We start from the raw sequence: 23,025 nt of genomic DNA, 5'->3' as shown, positions 1-23,025 counted from the left end.
CACCAATAAGGACAAAGTGACATCTGCAGCTGACAGAGTTTAACTCTTGATAATTGATTAACACACTCTGATTATTGCTTTTCAATCAAATATTTAAGTTATCCGTGGAGTACATATGATGGGGAATACTTTGGAGAAACACTGGAGCAACACAGAAGTATTTTCAAATTGTATAAAAAGAAAAAGAATTAATATTTTTTTATATTTCATGTCAGTGTCATATACTCTTATTAAGACTTGTGCAAAATCATGAAAGCACAGGCTGAATGTTTAAGTTGGCTGAGGTGGAGGTTCATTTTATCATGTTTGGTAGTTAAATCTGTCAACTTTTTTTAACAAGTGGATAAAGTATTCAGATAATTTTACTCAAGAAAAAGTAGAAATAAAAGATTGTTACTCTTTTCAAAATAAAAGTATTTAGCACAGAAGTGTTCCTGACAAACTGTATTCAAAGTATCAAAAGTGAAGTGTAACAGCTCCTGTAATGCATCTCCTTTAAAATAGGCTATTTAAAACAAAAGAAACCTACTAGTCATACCAACTTTTTACATTTATTTGATGCAAAATAAAAGCACAAAATGACCTCAAATTGGTTTCCATTTAGAAATAAATGAATGTGTAGAAAAAAAAAAAAAAATAGAGGCCGATTGGTTACTTTCCAAGTTAGCATAATGTAATATTTGCGTTTTTTCAATAAATGGGCTTAGGCCCTATTATAGAGTGGATCCATGCATGTTATTTAATTACTCAAAAGATCAGCAAAAAAAAAGAGAGAAGAGAGAAAGAAGAGTACCAGAAGAATTGATCAGATTTGAAAATATCTTTTCAGGATTAACAGCCACTGTGGTAAAGTTCCAGTTTGAGTCTGATGGACTCGTCCGTGAGCTACTTTCAGCTGTGCGTAAAGCAGGATGTGACTCCTCGAGGCAGGAGCATGCACTTGGCTCCTTTTAGTTTCTATATGGAGAGACGCACCTCCCACCTGATCCCGTTAATTTGTCTCCCCTCCCCTCCTCCTCCTCCTCCGTGCAGTGCCGGTGTGTTGCCCCCTCTCGGTAGGTCTGTCTCCCGTCTCTGCTCCTCCGCAGACGCGCATGGATCTGACGTCCGGACACTTGCTGCGCTTCTCTTCATGATCAGGAGGAACCACAGGAGAAGTAAGGAGAAGGAGGATCCCTGGGACGCACATGGTGAGCTGCTGTCATTTATCTCTCTCTTTTTAAATGAAAACTGGCTGGATTAATGAGTCAGGGTACTTGATGGAAAGTTTTATCTTTACTGAAGTAGCGCGGGAGAGAAGCGGAGCCACCACATTTGTATCCCCTATCACCATTACAGAAAGGGCAAAGAAAGGTCAACTTAAAAATGCACAAGAGGGTCTTTCATTTTCTCTTTTTGTAAAAAAAAAAAAAACAATAATTCACTAAATTGAAGGTGTTTAATGCTGCTTAAATATCGTTAGTCCGCCGATATGCTTAAAGTTGTCAAAAAAATGTGTAGGTATCCTTTTTGATTACTGTGTAGTCTATTACTTAGAGAAAATATTTAGAAATTAATGTTTATTCTACTGTATTTGACTGTATAATTCTAGGAGACCATACATGTTTATTTTATACTTATTTTTAGTATTATTTGTATAATTACGTCACTTTAAGTTTTATTAATTGGTTCTTCTAAATCTTACAAGGAAATTAATTCAAATATTAGGCTACATTTCTACCTGAAAATATACAACAAATAAAGCCTACTGTAGCCCCGAGCTTCCTCTAAAGTCTTAAATTTCAATAACTTTTAAAAACAAATAGTTATTGCGTGTTGCCGCTTTGACAAGCCCACAGTAATTATGATGTAGCTTATAAATCAAAATGAAATAAAACGCGTTCTGTATTTTGCTAATATTTCCTTCTGTTTAAAAAAAAATGAATTATGAATCATCATATGAACTTAACCCGAAAATCACGCGATGCTTCATAAGTTAACTCTAAAAATAATAAATAAATCAACGACAGCCCTGAATGGCACACATACAAGAACAATAACTCCAGCAGCAGAATAAAAACAACCGTGAATGATATCGTTTGATCAAACTGTGATAGCCTCACACTGTAAATATTATTGTTCCTCTCTGGGAGATAAAGCTCATTGACTGCGGCCAATTTCTGCCTAACAAGTGCAATTAGCTGTGCAGGATTGTGGCTCTCAGCCTCCGGGCTCTGCTGTCAGCTAATGCCAGAATAATCAGACTAAATATGATCAACATTTGTGTTTAATGAACCGAGGCAAGACAATCATTTATCCCAGTTTCACTTAATGCAACGCCCCGCAACATGCGTGTCTCTGCAGGCTGTAATCTTGTGTTCATTAGTTTGCTTAAAAATCCCTCAAGAGCACTTTAACCAAAGAGAAAATATATCATATTTGCTTTAATAGACATATCAGACAATGTTCTTCAATGACGTGTGTGAGTAGAGAGCAGAGCAGTCTGGGTTAATTAAACAGGCTTCATCTTTTTTCTATGATCCAACAACCAATTTTAATAATAAGTCAGATGGCAATTATTAAGACAGCTTCATTTGTTGTTGTTGTTTTTTTTTTCACTCAGAAGTGCATTCTTTTTGGGGGGTTTTGTCGTTGACACTTTATTAACCTGCTTGAATGAAATTGTTTGGATTTAATTATCACGCAATTACAACCAGAGGCCTCACTTTTATTCCCATCATGCCCCAGGTTGTCTTTGGCGTGCCTTTAACATGGAATCACAATGATTTCATTTCCATCTGTTTTTTAATATCGACATGTGAAGCCGGAGCGGCGGGAGAGCGCCCTGCCAACTTGTATGAGGTTATAAAGAGGGGTGGGCTGCAGTGGTGGGGGGGTTGACAGGAAACTTGCTTTTAAAGAAGAAGTGGGTGACATGTGTTTTTTGTATTTAAAAAATGAAGGAAGTATTGGAATGATGAGGAAGAATAGATACCTTGGATGTGTCTGCGGAGGTGCTCTGGGCCCCTGGGGGCCCCGCTGGTGCACCTTCTTGGTTGGTTTGAGGCGTAAACGTGAAGGACAGAGGCCTTCAGCTAAAGATACAAGCAGTGATAATCCATTTTGTGCTGTCTGTTGCTTTCACCTCCCAGGCTGCCTCACTAAAATTAGATTATTACACCTAAAACAGAACTCCAGGAATCCGCTCCGTGTGGAATAACACACACATGGGCTTCAACTGTGCAGGCAGGAATGCAGTTAGAGACTACAGACCGCATACGTAGCCTCTCTCCAGTGTTGTATTTCTGACTGGCTGAGGACAATTGCAAATTAACAAAGGTGTCAGCGTGGTAACATGCGCCAACAGGTGCCTTGGTTCAGCTTCAAATATGTGGCCTATAAGAGAGAGCTTATATAATTGATCATATTTATTTAAAGGCTCCGTGTCTCAGAGCTGCAGTGTTGAACCCTGGGAAATCTTCCAGGAGACTTTCCTCCTGATATAAAACAGTCCTTTTAAACTGCTGTCTTTGTGTTTATTTGTAAAAACAACAACTTAGTCTTTTAAAACTCAACACAGAGAAGAAAAAGCTATTTGAATTTCAAATATCTGCCTCCGTCTTGCCGGCCGTGGCTGCAGCCCATGACGAGGAATGTTAAAACGTGTGAGACAAGCCAAATCCAGCTCATCTGCTCACCAGAACAGCTCCAGACCCGGACAGGCCCGCTAGCTCTAAAGTGTGAACAGACAAAGAGAGTTAACAGGTAGCCAAAAAGAAAGAGAGAGAGAGAGAGAGAGAGAGAGAGAGAGAGAGAGAGAGAGAGAGAGAGAGAGAGAGAGAGAGAGAGAGAGAGAGAGAGCCCCACCACATAGTCTCATCACTGCATTATTTAAGGTGATCATGTCCTGCTAAACCACAATAATGAGTTTGTTGCAACAGAATAAAGACAACCAGAATCAGTTTTATTTACAAAATTATAGTAAAGAAAAAAGGAATCCTTTTGCAGCTTTCATACAAAAAAACACTGGAAAAAGTAAGGCCAAGCATAAAACTATAGAGGATATATATACATTTTTTTATTAAAAGACACAAAAAACAATGATATATCATGCCTGTGTACAAGTCTTGTCCTCTTTAGATCGTAAAAAAACACCAACATTTAATTCTAAAGGTCAAAACGACTTTTCCATGTTGATCATATTTTACGGCTTTCTGTTTCCTCTTCCATTCTAACAGTGCACAAGCCACTAAAAAATACAACATATTTAAATACAACAAATAGAACATATGTACTTAATATGAGAAATAACCTCTACTAGAAAACAGCAACAACCAACAAACCAAATGGGAACCCATGGTGCAGCATATCTCCAAACATACGTATCCAGGTCTCCTTCCCTCATGCGGCGTCTTTAACAGATTATTTTTCCTGTTTTATTACCAGATGGAGTCACGTTTCCTCTGGTATCCCCAACATACGCATAAAATATGTTACTAGTCAATAAAATACTGACCTAGAGGGCGTTAATATTGACGAAAACAAGTTTTTCGTATTTTATATTTGCGATTAATTAAGGTCACTTTATTAAAGTAAGGTTTTTTTGTTCTTCAGCGCCAAAAAGTTTCAATAAATCTTCTTGGATTTCATGTTTGCAAGACAATAAAATATAAAATCAACTTCCATAGAGGTGTGGATAGTCCTTGCCACATCTTTTACTGAGTCATAAAACAATGCATGGGTTTCTCTATGTGACATCAGTATTTCCTCAAGATACATGGATGTACGTGTAGAGTTAGAAAATTAAAAAAAAAAAAGGGTCTGCCGAGCAGGAACATGAGCGTTGGTCTCTGTACGACTGCTGTAAACATGCCCCCAGGTTGTCAGCAAGTATTTTTCCAGCCCCTTGCCAGCCAAGCATAGCTGCTTCTAAAGATCACCCGCCGGAGATGTTGATCTCATCTTACCACTATTCGGCTGTATAAGCTTTTTCAAAGACACAGATCGCTGCCAAGTTGTTTCAAAATTTGAGGTTTACTGGGGAGAAAGGAAAAGGAGGTTGTTGTCTTCTAAAACTGCGTCTTTGTTCATTGACAAAAGAATTGGTGTAAAATAGTCACAATTTGAAGTTCTTTCAATTTCCTCCCATCAGACGGCACTCGAAAGGGTTCCCTCGTCTCCCAACGGGTTCTTCAGACGCCCCAGCTGTGTGACTTTATGGAAAGCAGCAGAGAAAAACCGTTGAAATCATATCCGGTGGGTTACCGTGGCGCTGCCAGACAGATGATCTGGTTTCGGAAGAAGTCAAGAGTCTGGATTTGGCCTGGAGGGGCCGCTTTGAAAACCTCAGGGGCCTCGCTCAGATGGGCATCCATTTATCAGAGCGCTTGTAATGGGCCGATGTTTAATTAGACATGTAATGTGACAAAGACAAGAGCAAGTGTATGTCATGGGAATGTTAAACCCCCCCCCCCCCCCCTCTTCAAGCCTTCCTGTTCCAACCGTGAACCCCCTCCCCTCTACACTCGCTTGGCTTTCCCCAACCAGAATGAATTCTTCCCTGAATCCTCCAGTAACCTTTACCCTCCTCATAATCCCTCTGACACTGCCTTCCCTTTTTTTACCCAGCCTCGACACCGACACCCTATGAAACACGAGAACTAATTAATCACTCGATCAACGTATAAGTTGTGCTTTTTTATCAGAGAGTTCAGGTTCCCATGGGGGCATGTCTCGACACGTAAGGAATGACCAACCGAGGCATTCTGGACCCCAGGAATGTGGCTCTGCGGCACCAGGGTCACAAGTAAAGACGGCTCATCAATGCACTGTTTGCTTGTAGCGTTTCCTGTAGCAACACTTCAAAACAGAGTCACGTGATACGCCTGAGCTTTGCTTTTTGTCCTCAACCAGGTTTGGTTGATCCACTTTCGAGGTTGTCTTTGCATTCTGAGGTCAGGAGAAGTGCAGGTTGCAGAGGGAATGTCATGTCCTGCTCACAGACCCCTTCAGAGCTGTGTGGTCCCCGAGGGGAGCCTCATATTTCGGCGGATGTCTAATTGAGCGAGATGACGAGGCTGCAGAGGCGTTCGGCCCCCGTCTTCTCCTACGGGGTTTGGTTTATGCAGCCCTGCTGACTTTGCTGTCAGTGTCAAACGCTTGTTAGGACATCATCAATCTCGCAGCAGTTAAGAATATTCTCAGAACAGAATGAAGGGGGCAGGTGATAGATGGGCAGGGAGGCTGAGGAGCAAAGAGAAAGTGGTTCGAAAATGACAGTCCTGTATGGAAGGAAACAAAAACAAGAACGTCTCAAAAGTAGAAGCAGCGGGTGTTGAAGTGAACCAAGAAAAAAGTAAAAGGAGTGCTTGCTTGGTAATGTGAATCTGGGCTTCATTTGAGGAGTTAAAACAATAAACCTCTGGTTCCAGAGAGAGTACACACATTCTTCATTTTGTCCACATGCCAGAATTAACACTCTTGAGTATCAAATCCTGACAGAGGAATAAATTCCGCTCATCACGAGTTGTAAGAGGGATTTGTTCGAGCAGCGGATATACACAAGCCTGTATTTGTCTTCACCGCGGAAGTCTCAGTGTAGGGGCTCAAGTCGAACACACATTTCGATCTATAAATCATCTGCCACCATCCTCGAGACTAATCTCCGACTCCTTTCCTTCCCTCATTTTGTTCTGTCGTTTTTCTCTCATACCCCTCTTTTGTGCTCAACAACACTTCAATCCACTCATGCTCAGGCACCTCGCTTTGCCTGCAGCACCGGCCGGTGGTAAAATGGTTTGAAAGGGAGAGCCATAAACGTGATGGATGTGGTCCAGTTCGAGGTTTTAGCCCCAGCTGTCGGGCATGTTTTTTGTCATTTCAGACAGACCCGCTGGGTGCGCGCCCTTCTTCACCCGCACTCGTCCACTTCTCTTGGGCTGAGGGGAGTTTTAAGACTGATATGTTCTTAAGGGCTGTCAAGGTCAAAGATTCAAACCAGTGGCCGGCACTACTGTGAGATCCGAGATCACATTTTTACGAGATGAGATCTTTACTGGCATCCCCTTGAAAGCCAACGAGGTGCACTTGAAGGGGATGCAGTGAGTTGGTATCGTGTGTTTTCAATAAAGGCACAGGTGGTCTCTCTTAGATTGTTCTCTCTTTTTTGGCTTTGAATTCAAGTCTTATAAATCCATCACTTTGTGGGGTTTTTGTTTTATGATCTAGCTCCCATGGTTTTTCATAAAACAAAATTGTCCCTTTTTCCCCTCCACAGGCTGGATGACATGATGAACCTACCCTTCTCCCCTCCCCCCACCACCTCTCTCTTCCCTGTTTTCCTTCTACTCCTTCTTTTCCTTCCTCCATCCCTTGTCACCTCTTCCCTTTCCCACACCCCGTTGAGCTGGACTTCACCTCATGACCCCTGCTACCACCTGGACGCTCGCCCTCGCCACTGCCTGTCGGAGTTCATCAATGCTGCCTATGGAGTCCCAGTCAATGCCAGCCACTCACTACACGGGCTTGATTATGATGCCAACATCACCACCTTGACGGACCTCCACAACCCGCACAACCTCACCTGCTGGATGGCTCATGGAAATCCTGAAACTGGGGAATGGATCCTTACGCTTCCTCTTGGACGTCGCTTTGAGATTACCTACATAAGTTTGCAGTTCTGCCAGCAGGGGGAGCCTTCAGACCCGATCTCCATATCCATCCTAAAGTCAATGGACTATGGACGAACCTGGAGGCCAATGCAGCACTACTCTAACGATTGCCTGGGGAACTTTGGGATACCCTCGCAGACAGTAGCCCAGAGTCGGCACCAAGAGACGGAGCCCCTCTGCTCAGATCCTCGCCCACTTCAGAAGCAAAGAGGGGGCATGGTTCTTGCCTTCTCCGCCCTGGATGGACGTCCATCGTCACCTGACTTTGACCATAGCCATACACTCCAGGACTGGGTGACAGCCACAGATATCCGCATAGTCTTCCACCAAGTGACCAAAGTGGCCAAGGAGGGTAACTCTGATAAGAAAGACGTACCATGGCATGACGGTGCAGAAGATGGCAGAGATACTGGACTTCTGAGGTGGAGAGCAGGCTCCAAAGGGGTTGACAAGTTAACCACAGAAAATACACTGGCGCTTTTTGATAGGGAGACAAAAGACTTTGAGATAAGGGGGAGGAACAAAGAGGAGAAACACGGAGGGAAGGGTCACTCTAAAGGGTCTGGTCAAGATGAAGATGGACACAACGTGACCAGCAAGGAAGGAAAGGATAGTGTGAGCACAGACATCCTCTCCACCCCAAAGAAAAGTGGGAAAGGCAGAGGGCGTGGTCGCAAGAAGGAAAACAATCACTGGCTGCCTTGTCCTAATGGAGGTTGTAATTGGTCAGTCGAGGGGCGGGGCAGGAGCAGCAAGGGGCGAGAACTAAGGAAAAGGAGGAACAATAATCTTAATTCCAAAAAAAACTCAAGGGATTTGCAAGTGGCGCCCCACTTTGAGTTTATGACTGCTGTCCGAGCCCCTCTGGCCCTCTCGGACCTGCAAGTTGGGGGCAGGTGCAAATGTAACGGACATGCTTCCAGGTGTCGACGTGACGACGCGGGCCGGGCAGTGTGCATGTGCGAGCACCACACAGCGGGGCCAGACTGCGATGTGTGCGAGGATTTTTATTGTGACAGGCCATGGCATCGGGCTACACCCACGCACCCAAACCCATGTGTTGGTGAGTTAAGATGAAGGAAGTTATGATTAAGGCAAGTTTGATTATGTCACACATGTAAGTAACAAGGCAATTCAAAGTGCTTCACACATGTGGAAAGGCTTATATAAGGTTAAAAAATGAATTTAAATCAAAAGACAATAAATAAATGAACACATAATGTATTGTAGAAAATGATAAGCTCTTCAGAATTATTTAGCAGCCTTCCAGAGATTTAACATTGGACCATTTTACAAACACAAGATCATCAGGTCTGGTTCTCCCCATAATTCAGTCTGGCGTTTCTCATATTGCTACTTGACTCGTGTCTTTTGTTAGACCCTCGCTGAATGGTTACACTTGTGTCTTTCGAGCACCTCAGTGACATTTTGAAACAATCTGTCACTTTTAAATTGGTAGTTAAGTGGGTTTAAACTGGTTGCTGCTGGTACATTTTGGCTTCATGTGTAATATGAAAGAAATATGCAGAAATGTTATGGAGAAGCTAGTTATATGTGTAGCTGGTCACTAGTACAGTAGCTGTGATACTTGGCTCATCTTTGTATGAGCTTGAGAAGGCAAATACATTTACATGTAGTTTACATCTTCCTGAGTGAACAAAGATCCTGGTAGACAAGAAGTTTAAAACCACAACAATCTCATACCCACATTTTGGTGACTTACTTTTCTTCCCCCATGTCACCTTTCTGCTCTTGATCAGTAGCAGAGGATGCCCAACATTTCATTTGTGAAGCACATTAACATTTCATACAAATTTAAACTCTAAGTGCTTCAAAGAAGACAAAAATAAACACAATACAAACTATCATTGAAAAAAAGCACATATCAAATCCAAAAAACATTTATAAAAGGACCCTGCACTGTGCCATACAACATGTACAACTAAAGCACGCTCACAGGACCATAGACCAAACACGCGCGCACACACACACACACACACACACACACACACACACACACACACACACACACACACACACACACACACACACACACACACACCCACACACACACACACAGTAGTGAGCGTTGAAGAACTCATGCCAAGTGATCTTAATTAGAAAAATAGTAAACAATGTTCAGTTTTTGAATAAGTGCCCATTTCTGGATTGATATTAAAACGTTTCCACGTTATTTTCTGACCTTAAAGTCACTGTCATCATTTAGCGACATGAAGGGACGTAATCAACTAAAGTCGGCATTGGGTCAACTTGTAGCCCTCATAGCCATGGCTAATATTCTTTATTTGAAACTGCTTTGTACTGTTTTTCTGGCTTTAATTACTGGGTCTTGTTTATTCTAGAGAGAATGAATTTGGCTCCAGGTAATAAATCCTAAATCCCAATGCTGAGCACCAACGAACAAGCTACCTTCTTTTCATTATGCTAATCGTTAGTCCTGTGGCGCAGAGATTTTGAACATGGAAGTGCTTCATTTAGTAATTTTTCACTGGTTTGTTTGAAAAAGGAGGAGACTTTTGCAGATAATTCAGGTTCTGTTTAATCTTTGTCATCAGTGAACATAGAAGGAACAATCTGCCTGTTGTGCTCCTGCTAACACAACAAAGCAAGGCAAGTCCATTTATACAGCACATTTAGCTACAAGGTCAATTCAAAGTGCTTTACACAGGACATCAAATGCATCATTACAAAGGGAAGGACAAACATTGGAACAGAGCTTTTAACTGCAATGTGTTTAGTGTCATGTTGTGTGATGACTTAAACTGTCTACTTTTCTTTTGCCAATATTTTTTCTCTTTCTCTCGTCCAGCTTGTGAGTGTAACGGCCACTCCAACAAGTGTCGCTTCAGCATGGAGGTGTTCCAGCAGTCAGGTCGTCGTAGCGGAGGTGTGTGTCAGAAGTGTCGCCACCACACAGCTGGACGCCACTGCCAGTACTGCCAGAACGGATACACCCGCGACCACAGCAAGCCGCTGAACAACCGCAAGGCCTGCCAATGTCAGTCCCTATAGATGTGTGTCTTTGTTTGCTTTGTGTGTGTGTGTGTGTGTGTGTGTGTGTGTGTGTGTCTGACTGCGCTGCGTCCCAGTCAGAGAGTACAGAAGTGTTTATGGGGTGCTTACATTGTGAGAGTGGACAGCTATTCCTGTTAGCGACACAAAAACACACACAAAACCAACCACGCTGCCACCTGTATATCCACAGTTTACCGGCGGTCGGCATGCGCCCTGACCCCTGACCTTTGACTGGTCACATGTCCTAAGTGACTGTGACACTTCGGTATGCTCATGTGGAAGTTCCACCACAGGCCTAATATATCCAAAGTTAATGGGCTCTCTTTGAGCTTTACCCACATGCAGGGATGACAGTGTAAGATTTAACATCCCTATATTTTATCACTTTTTATGCATAAAGCTCCACCACACAGTCAGCTAAAAAGTTATTGATGCTATATTTCACTGGGCTTGCCGTTAAAGAAAGGTCAGTTATTCATGTTGTTTGGATTCATTGTGAGGATTTGTCTAAACATTACTTAAGAGTGAGAGCAGTGCTGCTGGAGTCTGGCTTCCCCTTTCTATCTGTCTTCTCTTATTTGGTCAACTGTGTGATAGAAGAGGTAAATAGAACATTTTACAATGTAAACCACGGCAAATTCAGACCATACTTATTATACTAGAGCACACGGCTAACATAGAGGGGAAAAACAAAGTAAAGATATTCATTTTGATTTAAGGAATGTCTGGTAACAATCTTGAAAAAAGACAGTTGAGCTAACAGCAACAGAGATAAGGATGTAGATAAATCCTTGTATTCCTGAAGCGTAACATGTCGACCTTCATATGGCGTTCTGTTGATAGCTCTGTGGAGGAATTTGTCTTTGTTTCCCTAAGAAGACAGCTACAAAATAGAGTTTATGGTGTTAGTAGAGGTCTTGTCTTTGCTCAAGGACACCCGGGATGGAATCTGTCAAGTGGGATTAAAACTCCGTTGCTTTATTGATGGATGGTCCCTCTTAAGCCTGTCTATTGTCTTCTCTGTCCTCTGTGCAGTAGTCACATAACAAGTTCTGCTTCCAACTTAGTTCCTTGTTTTCACAAATCAAAAAAGCCAGGACAACTTCATTTTCATAAAAATAAAATGTTTTCTGTTTTTTTTTTAGCTAATATTTTATACTAGCTTATGTGTCAAATGATTGTGTCTTTTATTAGATATGGCTCTTAATGATGAAGCATCTTTCGGCTAATTGTTTTGGTGTTTAAGTGTCTCAACTTTCTTTTATGGTTCTCTTTGACCACTTCCATTGGTGTTGTTTCCAACAGATAAGGTTTCTCCGCGAAGAACGATCTGTACCTTACCTGTCCGTTACACAAAACAGCTGACAGGCTATATAGCAGTTTAACATTGTGTCAGACAGGAAGACTAACACGTTTTCAATTACTAACATTTCTATTTTGGGTCTTTTCGATTGGTTTCTTATTTCTTTGCTGACATGAAATCTTGAAGGTCCCAAAATGTTTGTTGAATTTTTAGCTTGTTCTGCGATCTCCAAAGGCCATAAAAGCTTCAACATGTTTTTTTTTTTCAGCGTGTCAGTGCCATCCTTTGGGAGCAGTGGGTCGCTGGTGTAACCAGACATCAGGTCAGTGTCTGTGTCGAGAAGGTGTGACCGGCCTCAGGTGTAACCGCTGTGCCCCGGGATACACTCAAGGAAAGTCCCCTCTGCGACCCTGCATACGTAAGTCATCAAACAGTATGTGCTTCATTTTGAATCTGGAAAACTGTCAGTTATAATTATTGGTATGAAGACTGTCCTCAACAGAACATCTTTGGACATATGTTGGACAAGCTAACATGTGCATTAATAGTGACAGTTTTCTACAACATGCACAGGCAGAGGTATCACAAAAACCGCAAATCAATGGGAGACGGCTTTCCAATGCTGGTTTCTCTTGACACTGGTCTTCCATAACCACATCCATGTGGGTCACGTAACCTAACATTTACTGAGAGGGGGCAGATCAGAAAACAGCTTTTTAATTTTTTATGGTATGAGCCATCAATTAGACATCAGATCAGATAGTATATAGATGGTCTTTGAAGTTGCTGTCAACCTATTGTGTTGTTTAGATTGGACAACGTTTGTATATGGATAATGAATCTTCAAATCGTGTTGTCTTTGCATTCTCTGCATGCCCACCCTAATAAAATTAATTTTTAATTTTAATAGTTGGTTGTCACTCATGACAGTGACCTCTTTAATTTCTCCTTCAAACTTGATTTGCTTGCGGCCTTACTGGATTAAACCTTCTATCAGGCTCTCTAAGCCTTTATAAAATAGTTGCTCGGTACAAAAGGGGCCGCTGCTGTCCAGACTAATTTGGCCTAATCATGCAGCGTGTCCCCTTTTCATCATCCCTAGAGACGGTTTCCATAGCAGCCTTGACATGTGCTGCATGATTGCTATGGGGAGACCTCATCACCAGCTGATCTGGGATCAGAGTCATATCAAGTGGCTTGCTGCTACAATCTTTGGCCCTGGCCAGCACCGAATCTCAGCCACGAGCGCTAATCCACGTGCACTTCCCCAACTAATCGTACAAGTGCCGACAACTACACAGGCACTGACACTGTGTAAGCTCCAATCAGGTGACATAGGAAGCACAGCAGTGGCGAGCTTCACACCTGTTGTGCAGCTCACAACGCCCCCCATCCCAGGGACCAGACTCATAACTCTCCCAGTGAAAGGAGTGAGTGAAAGAAAACCTTGTTTGTTTTTACTGCCAAACCATCTCCGGCTATGTATAGCATCTCTTACCCCCCACCGTCCTCTCTAACACCCACCCTCCTTCACTCCTCTTTTCAGACAGACCAGAAGGCTCACAGCAGACAAGCTAAACTTCAAGCTATAGCTCCCACTGAGCTTTTTGAACCACAGATTAAACAGCATTTAAAGAAAGAATAAACCATTTGTTTCTGTGCGTCTTCTTCTACAAAGGAAAATGTTAAGACTAAATAGTTAGCAATTGAGAGAAAGACACAAATGTTATCAAAGCATTGTAAAGAAAGCTAGCTGATAAGAAAGCCATGGCTAGCCTAAGCTAAAGCTAATACCACATGTGCGTGCTTTTATCTTTAAATTTAAAATTCAGATGGACCTAAATTCAACAATGACAGAGGGGAAAAACAGCTAAATTCCCCTTAAGCTACTAGCATATAGTTCAAATAGAGAGCTGTATGAAGAAACAGCTAGCTAGTCTTGAAGCTAACATGAATAAACAAACCAGCTTTCAATTTAACTGTCACCTCCTCTTCTGAGCTAAAATAAATGTTATTATTGCTCCCTTTGCAAGACGTTAATATATAGCAGATATTATATATTATATGTACATGTGTATGTATTTTTAAGGCCTATCTAATGACAGGAATTTCAAATTAGCTTAGGCTATTTAAATGCTGAAGTGTGAGGCACATTTTTCTCGCTCCAAACTTGTGACTGCACAAATGAACATAAATAAAAATAAATAAATACACCAAACTCATCCATGCTGTTCAATTTAACAGAAATGTAATGTAATGGTGAGAAATGTCTAGCTTAACTCCTCTTAAATTAACATAACTTGGACTTTTATGCTGGTATATTGGTCACACTGGTATGAAGCAGTCCACTTTTTAGATGAAACATATAGGTATCAATGGTGCGTCTTGCACACTGAATTTTAGGGTATACTTGATACTTTATGAAAAGTTAGAAAAATTGGCTGAATTATTTTACTTACTTTTCAGCAGATAATTCACTTTTCACCTGTGAAGATTATTTAAAGTCAAGAGTTCAGAAAGTGAGTTTTAGGTATCGATACTGATTTGAGTCAACATTGTCCTGTTAAATATATATATGTCTTGTTTTTGCTTTTTCTGCAAGGAAAATTTCATGAACAGATGCTTTTAAAGTATTTTTTTATTAAATGAAAAAGGTGGATGAAGAAAAGTTTTTACTTAAGTAAATATGTTATTTACTGTAATCTATAAGCACTAGTTTCCTTATATTTGAAACATGACTTGGACCTTCTCAGATGTACATTATGTACATTTACCATGCAGCACCATGGGGACAGTCATCTGGATGGGGGTGTAGGGTGTCACTGGCCCAGTTGTGTCAGAGAGGACAGGACATGGACGGGGGACGGAGTGTGAACTTTGGTAAAATATGGCAGCACTGTCACACACACAGTTTTACAAGAGGCCTGGATAATATATGTACAGACCAGCAGGTTATTAATTTTCCATTTACAAGTTGACAGTCATGCACAGAGTTGAAGCTAGGTTTATAAGACCAGGCTTAATGTTTAAAATATAAACCATTCAAGAAGTGATCGTTCAACCTTATTAAATTACCAAAAGTAAAGTTTGTGTCTGTGTGTGTGTTTCTGGCCTAATAAAAACAGGACCACACACACACATTTTTGACACTTGCTTATCTTCTGTGCAGACATGCCACCGTGCAATGAAAGGCATCCAAGCATAGCACACATTACACACACAAACACACTCAATCTGCAACAACCTGACAGCTCATGTGTGTGTGCTGGGGCTTCTGTGTGTGTGTGTGTGTGTGTGTGTGTGTGTGTGTGTGTGTGTGTGTGTGTGTGTGTGTGTGTGTGTGTGTGTGTGTGTGTGTGTGTGTGTGTGTGTGTGTGTGTGTGTGTGTGTTCATGTGTGTGTTACCTGTCTGAAACTGTGTTTTATGTTTGCAGGAATTCAAGAGGTCGCTCCGACCCCAGTGTTTCAGCCTCAATACAGCATAGGTAAGTAGACTAGATAAACAAGCAGAGATGATCCAAACCTATTTACAAATTAATCCCATACATTGTGACTTGATGTTTTGGTTGTATAATCACTGTTCCTATAATCTTAAAAAATAAAATAAAATAAAATGAGCAGGAGCGTGTCAATAGGGGTGGACAGGCGGTTAAAAATCTGGATTGACGTGAATGATTGATTGACTGATTCAATGTCCTTGGCCAAGACACTTAACCCCAAGTGGCTCCCACTGCTCCATCAGAATGTGAATGTGTATGAATTGGATTATTATTTACACAGCAGCCTCTACCATCAGGGTGTGAATGGGTAGGTGTGACATGCAGTGTAAAAGCACTTTGAGTAGTCGGAAGACTAGAAAAGCGCTACATAAGCTCAAGTCCATTTACTATTAACACCCCCCATAAGTTAGTGGCCATGATGGGCAACCTGTGTTAACAACGGTTGGTCACGTCCCTGGCCATAAGGTTGTGTTTTTATCTAAAATTTGAGATGATTATGATAATAAAAGGCTATGAAACTGTTCCTCAAACTTTGTTGTATTATGTCATTGGTTATATTGCGAATCAATAAGCAGTTCTGGCAATTTTTACAGATTTTTCTAAACTGGATTTTGGTGTCAAAACAGTTAATTCACTTGATATCCCCACAAAGAAAATGTATATGTTATTAGGGAAGGAAGGAAAATACGCTTCTATTCAAATGATGAAAAGTCTCACATGTGGACAACCAGTTTTAAAATATTATGGATCGACATTTTGATAAGTTTATGATACGTAGAGTTGTTTGAATGTTTCCTCAAAATGTAAAATCTATATCAAGACAGTTTGATACTGTTTCTTTCTTCCTGTCTAAATGTAATACAACCCTCTTTCAACTCTATTTATGTCACCTCATGTACAACAAACATTACTGTATCACTTCTGTGTACTCATATATCAAAACAAAAGCAGCTAAGCACTCCCTCCTAGTGGCAGCTTCAGGAATGTCCCACCTGCTGCAGCCGGGTCATCTGTTAGTCAGAGGATACTGTGATGACAAATACAACCAGCCATATTGTAATTAGGGGAAAAGACATGTGCTGATATGCTGGCTATGAAATGATACACTCTCATTTGATGCCCGCCCCCCCCCCCCTCCTTCCCCCCTCTGTTACAGCGGAGGAGTGTGTTTCATACTGCCAGCCTTCACAGGTTAAAGTCAGGATGAACTTGGAGACGTATTGTATCAAGGACTTTGGTAGGTGTCATGTTTCGTGTTTATTAGCTTAAAAAAAAAAAAAGAGAAAATAATTTCCTTAATCTCTCAAAAAAATAAATAGTGTAACGTATATTATACCGCGTCTCTGTTTTCCTCAGTGCTGAAGGTGCAGGTTAGAGGGATGGAGCGTTCAGGTCCCTGGTGGCAGTTCTCCATCTCCGTCCAAACAGTCTTCCGCACAGGGTCCAACTCCCGCGTTCGCAGGGGCCCCCAGTCCCTCTGGGTTCCCGACCGCGACCTCAGCTGCGGCTGCCCCGCCCTCCACGTGGGCCGGACCTTCCTCCTGATCGGTGCAGAGGAAGGCGAGCGGGGTTGGGGTCCTGAGGAGAGTCGCCTGGTGGCTGACCGCTCCACCCTGGCCCTCCAGTGGCGGGAACACTGGAGCCCAAAACTGAGGGGCTTCCGGGGGCAGGACAAGAGGGGCCGCTGTCCGCCCAAATCCAACAACCACCACCATCACAGGGAGCAGACAAAGCCCCAGACTGGGTACATCCCCCCACACCTGCTGACTGAGACACACACACAGCCTCAGAGTCTGGACACACACTCTGAAGAAGTGGACGACACTCAAACTTTACCACTCACACACTCTCACACAGACAGCGAGGGTAAATCTCCCACCACAACGACACCAGCTCTGGTATGCTCCACTCAAAGTCCTGGATGAAAAACCCAAAATATTAAGAGACAAAAAATGTATTTATCCTCCTACTCTCCAGACTTTCTACCTAAAGGGAATTACTACAAGGAGAGGACCGTGCCCTTTTCACTGATCAGGATGAACAACCATTACTGTGCATCAGAGAATCTCCACAAAGAGCAGACACATACACACCTGTTGTGAGATGAAAAAATGCTTATCTAAAAAATGTGAAGAAACACACAAGTTCCTTATATAACTGTTGGTATGTACGTTTCCTTAAGGAGAGACATTAAAGCTTAAATAGTGCAGATTATGACAATATACAAAAATTCCACCAACAAAACTGGGGCTATCATATATAAGTTTGAAGAGTTTTAATATTTTCTACTAAAGAGGCTTTGGAAATAATGTTGGACTGAAATGCCATTCAGTATTTTTGTTGTCCTATAAAGGTTTTTATCAGAAATCGTGTTTAATTATATTTATACACACACACACACACACACACACACACACACACACACACACACACACGGACTAAAGAATATGAATTTATTTATGTATGTTACAGATTGTGCAGATAAGATAAACATTTGCCAAAAAATATGCACAATATGATGTTCCTTAAAAAAAAAAAAACAAGACAATGAGCTACGTAATATGACTTTTCATACATACATTTCCAAATGTTTGCCATAAAATCTTTAAATTGTTGTTTGTGTACTGAAACAAACACTAGAAAACTGGCACAAAATGTACAGAGCTGTGATGAAGTTTTTTAGTCGCCATCCAAGTGTTACAGTAATTTCCGTCAACTGAGCCACCTTAAAGCAGCAGTGTGATCACGAGCAGATTGTCAGTTAGAAAGAAAACAAACAGCATACTGAGCTTTGATTGAACTTCATAAAATCTCTACATTTGTGTCAACATTTTCCTGTCTTCAGTGTGTTTCTCTGGCTCTAGGTTTTAAATCTGAAAATTCACATCTCACTTTATTCTCTCGCAGAGTTTGGGCCACATTTATCATCATTAGCTGCGATACAAGTGATAGCAGCTTCAGTTCAAACACACACACACACACACACACACACACACACACACACACATGTGAACTTACCTCTTCCCCACATTAAACTGTTCATTATTTGTGGAAAATGACACTATCTTTAATCTGCTCCCTCATTGGACAGCTGGCTCAGAGACCAAACTAACCTCCGCCTCATTTTCTAACCGTGCAGGAATCCTCAGATATGAATCTAAAAAGCATCACTCCAACATAACGTCATGACTTGTGTTTCCATTTGGGAGATGTGGCGTCATAGCTCAGGGGAAATGGTGCTGGATGTTGGGGGGGGGGGGGGGTGGGGGGGTTATCAGGACAGATGGGAGCGCTCCTATTTGTTGAGCAACCGTGTTGTTTTGGCAGCAGCCAGGTCTGCGATTGGTTGTTTGACTTGCTGATGAAGCCTGTGATTGAAAATAAAAAGAGAAAAATAGACTGGCTGACTGATGACCGTTTAGGAATGAACACATAGAGGGAGTGTTCGTGGGGTTTCTTTAAGCTCATTAACACATTAGGACCCTTTGCCTATATTCAAAGAAATCCATGGGTTTTCTATAGAAACTATACAATGTGATGCTCTGAATTTAGAAATTTGAAGAAATATTGTATACTTTACACTTCCACACCGTGTTTTAACAAGCTGTGAAAGTAATGAGAATCCCCAGGGAAACCCTCCGATTATACTCCTCTATACTAGTCTATACCTAGACAGGTTAAAACTATGTTGACCGTTAAACATCATTTAAGTCAACAACTAAATGTTGAAGATGACGCAAATCTTAACAGAAACCTCAAAAAACAAGCATGACCTTTTGTGTATTCTTTATTAAAAAAGGTACATTTATTCCCCCCTTGTTCACTCTACATGGGGCGGCTGTGGCTGGTAGAGTCGGTGCTCTCTTAACGGGAAGGTCGAGTGTTCGTTCCCCAGCTCCTCCAGCCACATGTCCTTAACCCCAAGTTGTGTGTGAATGGGATTTGTTGCTTCTGATGGTCAATTTATAAAGCAGCCATCAGTGTGTGTATGGGTAGGAGTGACATGCATTGTAAAAGCACTTTGAGTAGTCAGATAATGGATGAGACAGATCATTTATGACCTTTTCTAAAAAAAAAAAAAAATAACTTAATTGTTTTAAGTTTAACAATTGAAAAAAAAAAAAGTGTAGTATTACTACTTTACTTTAATTACAGCGTAATCACGGTTTAAAAAAACATTGTGAACTGGTGCATTACCTTGTAAAATCACAACAGGACAACATTTTTACATAAATGATGTCAACATCATGTATGTCTTATTAATGTTTCACTGTCAAAGTGTCAAAAACTGATTAAGTTAGTGCTCTTCAAATAAAAATGGATTAATTAAATTTATTAAATTCAAGATCCTTAACAGCTATTCACTTTCTGTTGCAACCAAATTGTGAACACAGATCAGAGTTTTGCCACTAATTACCTTGAAGTATTACATATAACTTAAGTTGGTGTTGACCAAAATTGGAGCAAAAAGACAGTGAACAAAGGACTTGTGTATTAGTTGTGTGGCTATTGAACTATTTGCTGATAGCTAGCGAGTTGGTCAAATGTGCTTTGCTTCTCTTAAGTGTCCCGAAAAAAATATAAATTCAAGGTTTAATACAATCAAGTTTATATTCATTTCTGTGTGTTGATGTGATTTGAAGAAGGTACGCTAAGGTTAGCATTAGCACTAGCTTAAGGTTACAGTAAGAGAGCACAATGTTTGAAAATTTGGAAAGAGGGAGACACAAATCAAGACATAAAATGAGTTATAAATTCATGAAGGCATCAGATAAGATAGGCCTACAGAAGATCTTTTTTTGAACTACAAATAAATGAAACTCATGACAACAGCAGCAACACAGCAGCTCAATGATATAAACTTGTGCTGCTGTGTGTGTGTGTGTGTGTGTGTGTGTGCACGTGCGTGTGTGTGTGTGTGTGTGTGTGTGTGTGTGTGTGTGTGTGTGTGTGTGTGTGTGTGTGTGTGTGTGTGTGCGTGTACATGCACAATCATGTTTCACAGCCAAAGTGTGTGTGTGTTTGTGTGTGTGCGTGCTGTGTGTGTGTGTGTGTGTGTGTGCGTGTGTGTGTGTTTGAGAAGCACCTGCTGCGTTGCTGCAGGAAGCACCTGTCAGCGGTCGTCTCCTGGGTGCAGCCTCTGTCGACATGAGGGTTTGATCCCAAAACTCCCCAATCACACACACTTACACAGACACTAACAGACAACTTAAGCCTAGAGCGGGGACGGGGAGGGGGGGTCGTTATACGTGTCTTTGTTCCATTTAAACCGACAACACACAAACTCCTCTACTGTTTCAGGGGAAACTATGAATAAGCTTCTTCTTCTCTGGTTTTGGAGGCAGCAGTGTGTGTTTGTGAGTGTGTGGTATTATGTTTACAACCTGCTGAGGGGACGCTTTATGAGAGGTGAGTCCAGCCAGAGCCAAAGTTCAACTAGGCCCCAACGTCCACCACACACCCACCGCACACACACACACTTATTTATATCCTTCCATTACATTTTTCTACCTCACACACACGTTTCAATTTCACTTCTACTCCGAAACTAAAGATTTTCTAAAGAGAAAAAATAAGAGACTTCTCTTTCACACCAAAGAGAAGTCCAAGTTCAGCAAGTTTCAGGACACACACACACACACACACACACACACACACACACACACACACACAGGGCTTCTGTTAACCTGAGAGGCAGAGGGTCAATCCCTGTGATCCACGGCCTGCATGCCTTCCATACAGACACGCCGCCGACACAGCAACCTGACTCCCAGCTAGATTAGGACTAATCAAGCATGGCACAGCTCCGGTCAGCAACACCATGACACACACATCCAGACACACACACACACACACACACACACACACTAACACACATTCACATTGCTGTATTACAAAACATGTGCACACCAGAAGTGTTTGCTGCAGAAATGAATGGAGTGAAAAGATGTTCCTTTCCTGCAGCTCAGTGTCACACAAAAAGGTAAAGACACACACTAAAAACTTCCAGTATGCCACGATGTTGACATTTTTATGTTGACAAAAATGTACTCCTTAAATACCCCCTCTACCCAATTAAAACATTCAACAATAAAAATGTAAAAAATCAACCAAGCAGAGCAGTCAAAAGGTAAGTCAACATATTGACCTATTATCCATTATCCATATCATGACAATATTAAAATCTACAAAAAAGTGGGGCATGTACTTTTATTATGGAGGAAGATTACCGAATAGATTTTTGAACCCAGAAAACACACCAATAATCGGACAAAGTAAAAAATCCACCTGTTAAAAGTGCTATAAAAGTCGACATATACAGGGCGCTGGTTTCGATTCCGACCGGTGGCTCCTCCGGCTTGTAGCTCCCCACTCTTTCTCTCTACCCAATTACTGACTCTATCCACTGTCCTGTCGCTCCAACGGAGGCAGAAAAAGCCCCAAAATACATAAAGTAAAAAGTTGACAATTAGAGAAAGAACTCAAGCTGCATGAGTTAACTTTAAATATGATGTGAAAATCAACATAATGTATGTTTGAGGAATGATTCTCTTAGATGTTGGAGAGATCTACTCAAAAGGATGCTTCATATCCAGTTACCATCAGCATTTTAACCTGAAGGGTTTTTGAGTTGCACGCTTTTAGAGAAAGGTATCAGCGCGTTCTGTTTTTATATTCAAAACACAAGTGGTCGACTAAGACAAGGTTGTTTTTGTAGATACATTTTTTTTAAAAGAATGGATTTAGAGCCCCATAGTGGTTAGTGTCACAACCTTTAAAACTGGTTCATACAGAAAACTCCACCATCATATTTCCGTCTGTGACTTTTACAGCTGGTAAAAACTCGTCAGAGAGACTGTGGAGACTGAATGGAACGAGTGCCGTCATATGTGCAGAATCTGACTTCTCCTGTTAAAAATATTCCCACCCTCCCCAGGTGTCGAGCCGTCGTCTGCTCCCATCACAAGCGTCTGCCATGTCTCAGACCTTCCTCTGCTTTGTAGTCTGAACCTCATTCTGTCTTTGTAGTCGTCAGGCAGGGCTTTTATTTTGGCAGCCATCGTGTTAGAGGGGGGCAGGTGATTTATGACACGGGGGGGGGCAACAGGGAGACCCGCCTTTTTCTTTTTTTTTTTTTCCAGTTTTAGGACTTGTTCTGGATGTTGTTATGGCGTCCTCAAACAGTTCCCAGTCTATTAGCACTGCAGAGCCTGAGTCAGGGTCCAGGATTAGCGATCAAAAGAGCGAAGGGGGGGGAGTGTTTGGGGGTAAAAAGTTGGGGGGTAACACTAGCCCGGGCTGCCCAGGTGGTGTGATTGAAAAGAGACTCCCATGTGTGGTGTGGACGGGTCAGACACAGGGCCGTATGTGTGTGTGGGGGGCTTTTATGGGCCGTACACTGACGGTGAACTCCGTCTAGTTGGATCTGAACTGTGACCGATTGGATTTCAAGCTTGGGGAGGTGACCCTTGACCTTTTTTTTTTTTTTTTTTTTCAAACAACATCTGCACCCATGACTTTTAATTCAAGCACATTT

At 41.7% G+C, this 23,025-nt stretch overlaps 1 protein-coding gene across 2 annotated transcripts; it reads left to right on the top strand.

The window, feature by feature from the left end:
- Nucleotides 1–1,050: 1,050 nt before the first annotated feature.
- ntn5 (netrin 5) lies at nucleotides 1,051–18,318 on the top strand. 2 transcript variants are annotated; one of them, XM_020629255.3, is made up of 7 exons: nucleotides 1,051–1,190; nucleotides 7,256–8,712; nucleotides 10,480–10,668; nucleotides 12,257–12,406; nucleotides 15,423–15,473; nucleotides 16,645–16,725; nucleotides 16,845–18,318. In XM_020629255.3, the coding sequence occupies exons 2-7, from the start codon at nucleotides 7,266–7,268 to the stop codon at nucleotides 17,411–17,413; spliced, it is 2,487 nt and encodes an 828-aa protein (XP_020484911.2). In that variant the 5' UTR covers nucleotides 1,051–1,190; nucleotides 7,256–7,265; the 3' UTR covers nucleotides 17,414–18,318. The 2 variants fall into 2 exon arrangements, with proteins under 2 accessions (XP_020484911.2, XP_065806561.1); XM_065950489.1 differs by lacking the exon at nucleotides 1,051–1,190 and adding an exon at nucleotides 5,132–5,235.
- Nucleotides 18,319–23,025: the final 4,707 nt, after the last annotated feature.

The sequence above is a fragment of the Labrus bergylta genome, chromosome 22 (genome assembly GCF_963930695.1).
Source record: "Labrus bergylta chromosome 22, fLabBer1.1, whole genome shotgun sequence".
Taxonomy (NCBI): domain Eukaryota; kingdom Metazoa; phylum Chordata; class Actinopteri; order Labriformes; family Labridae; genus Labrus; species Labrus bergylta.
Note: the sequence above shows the minus strand (reverse complement) of the source record. Positions and strands in the feature narration are given on the sequence as shown.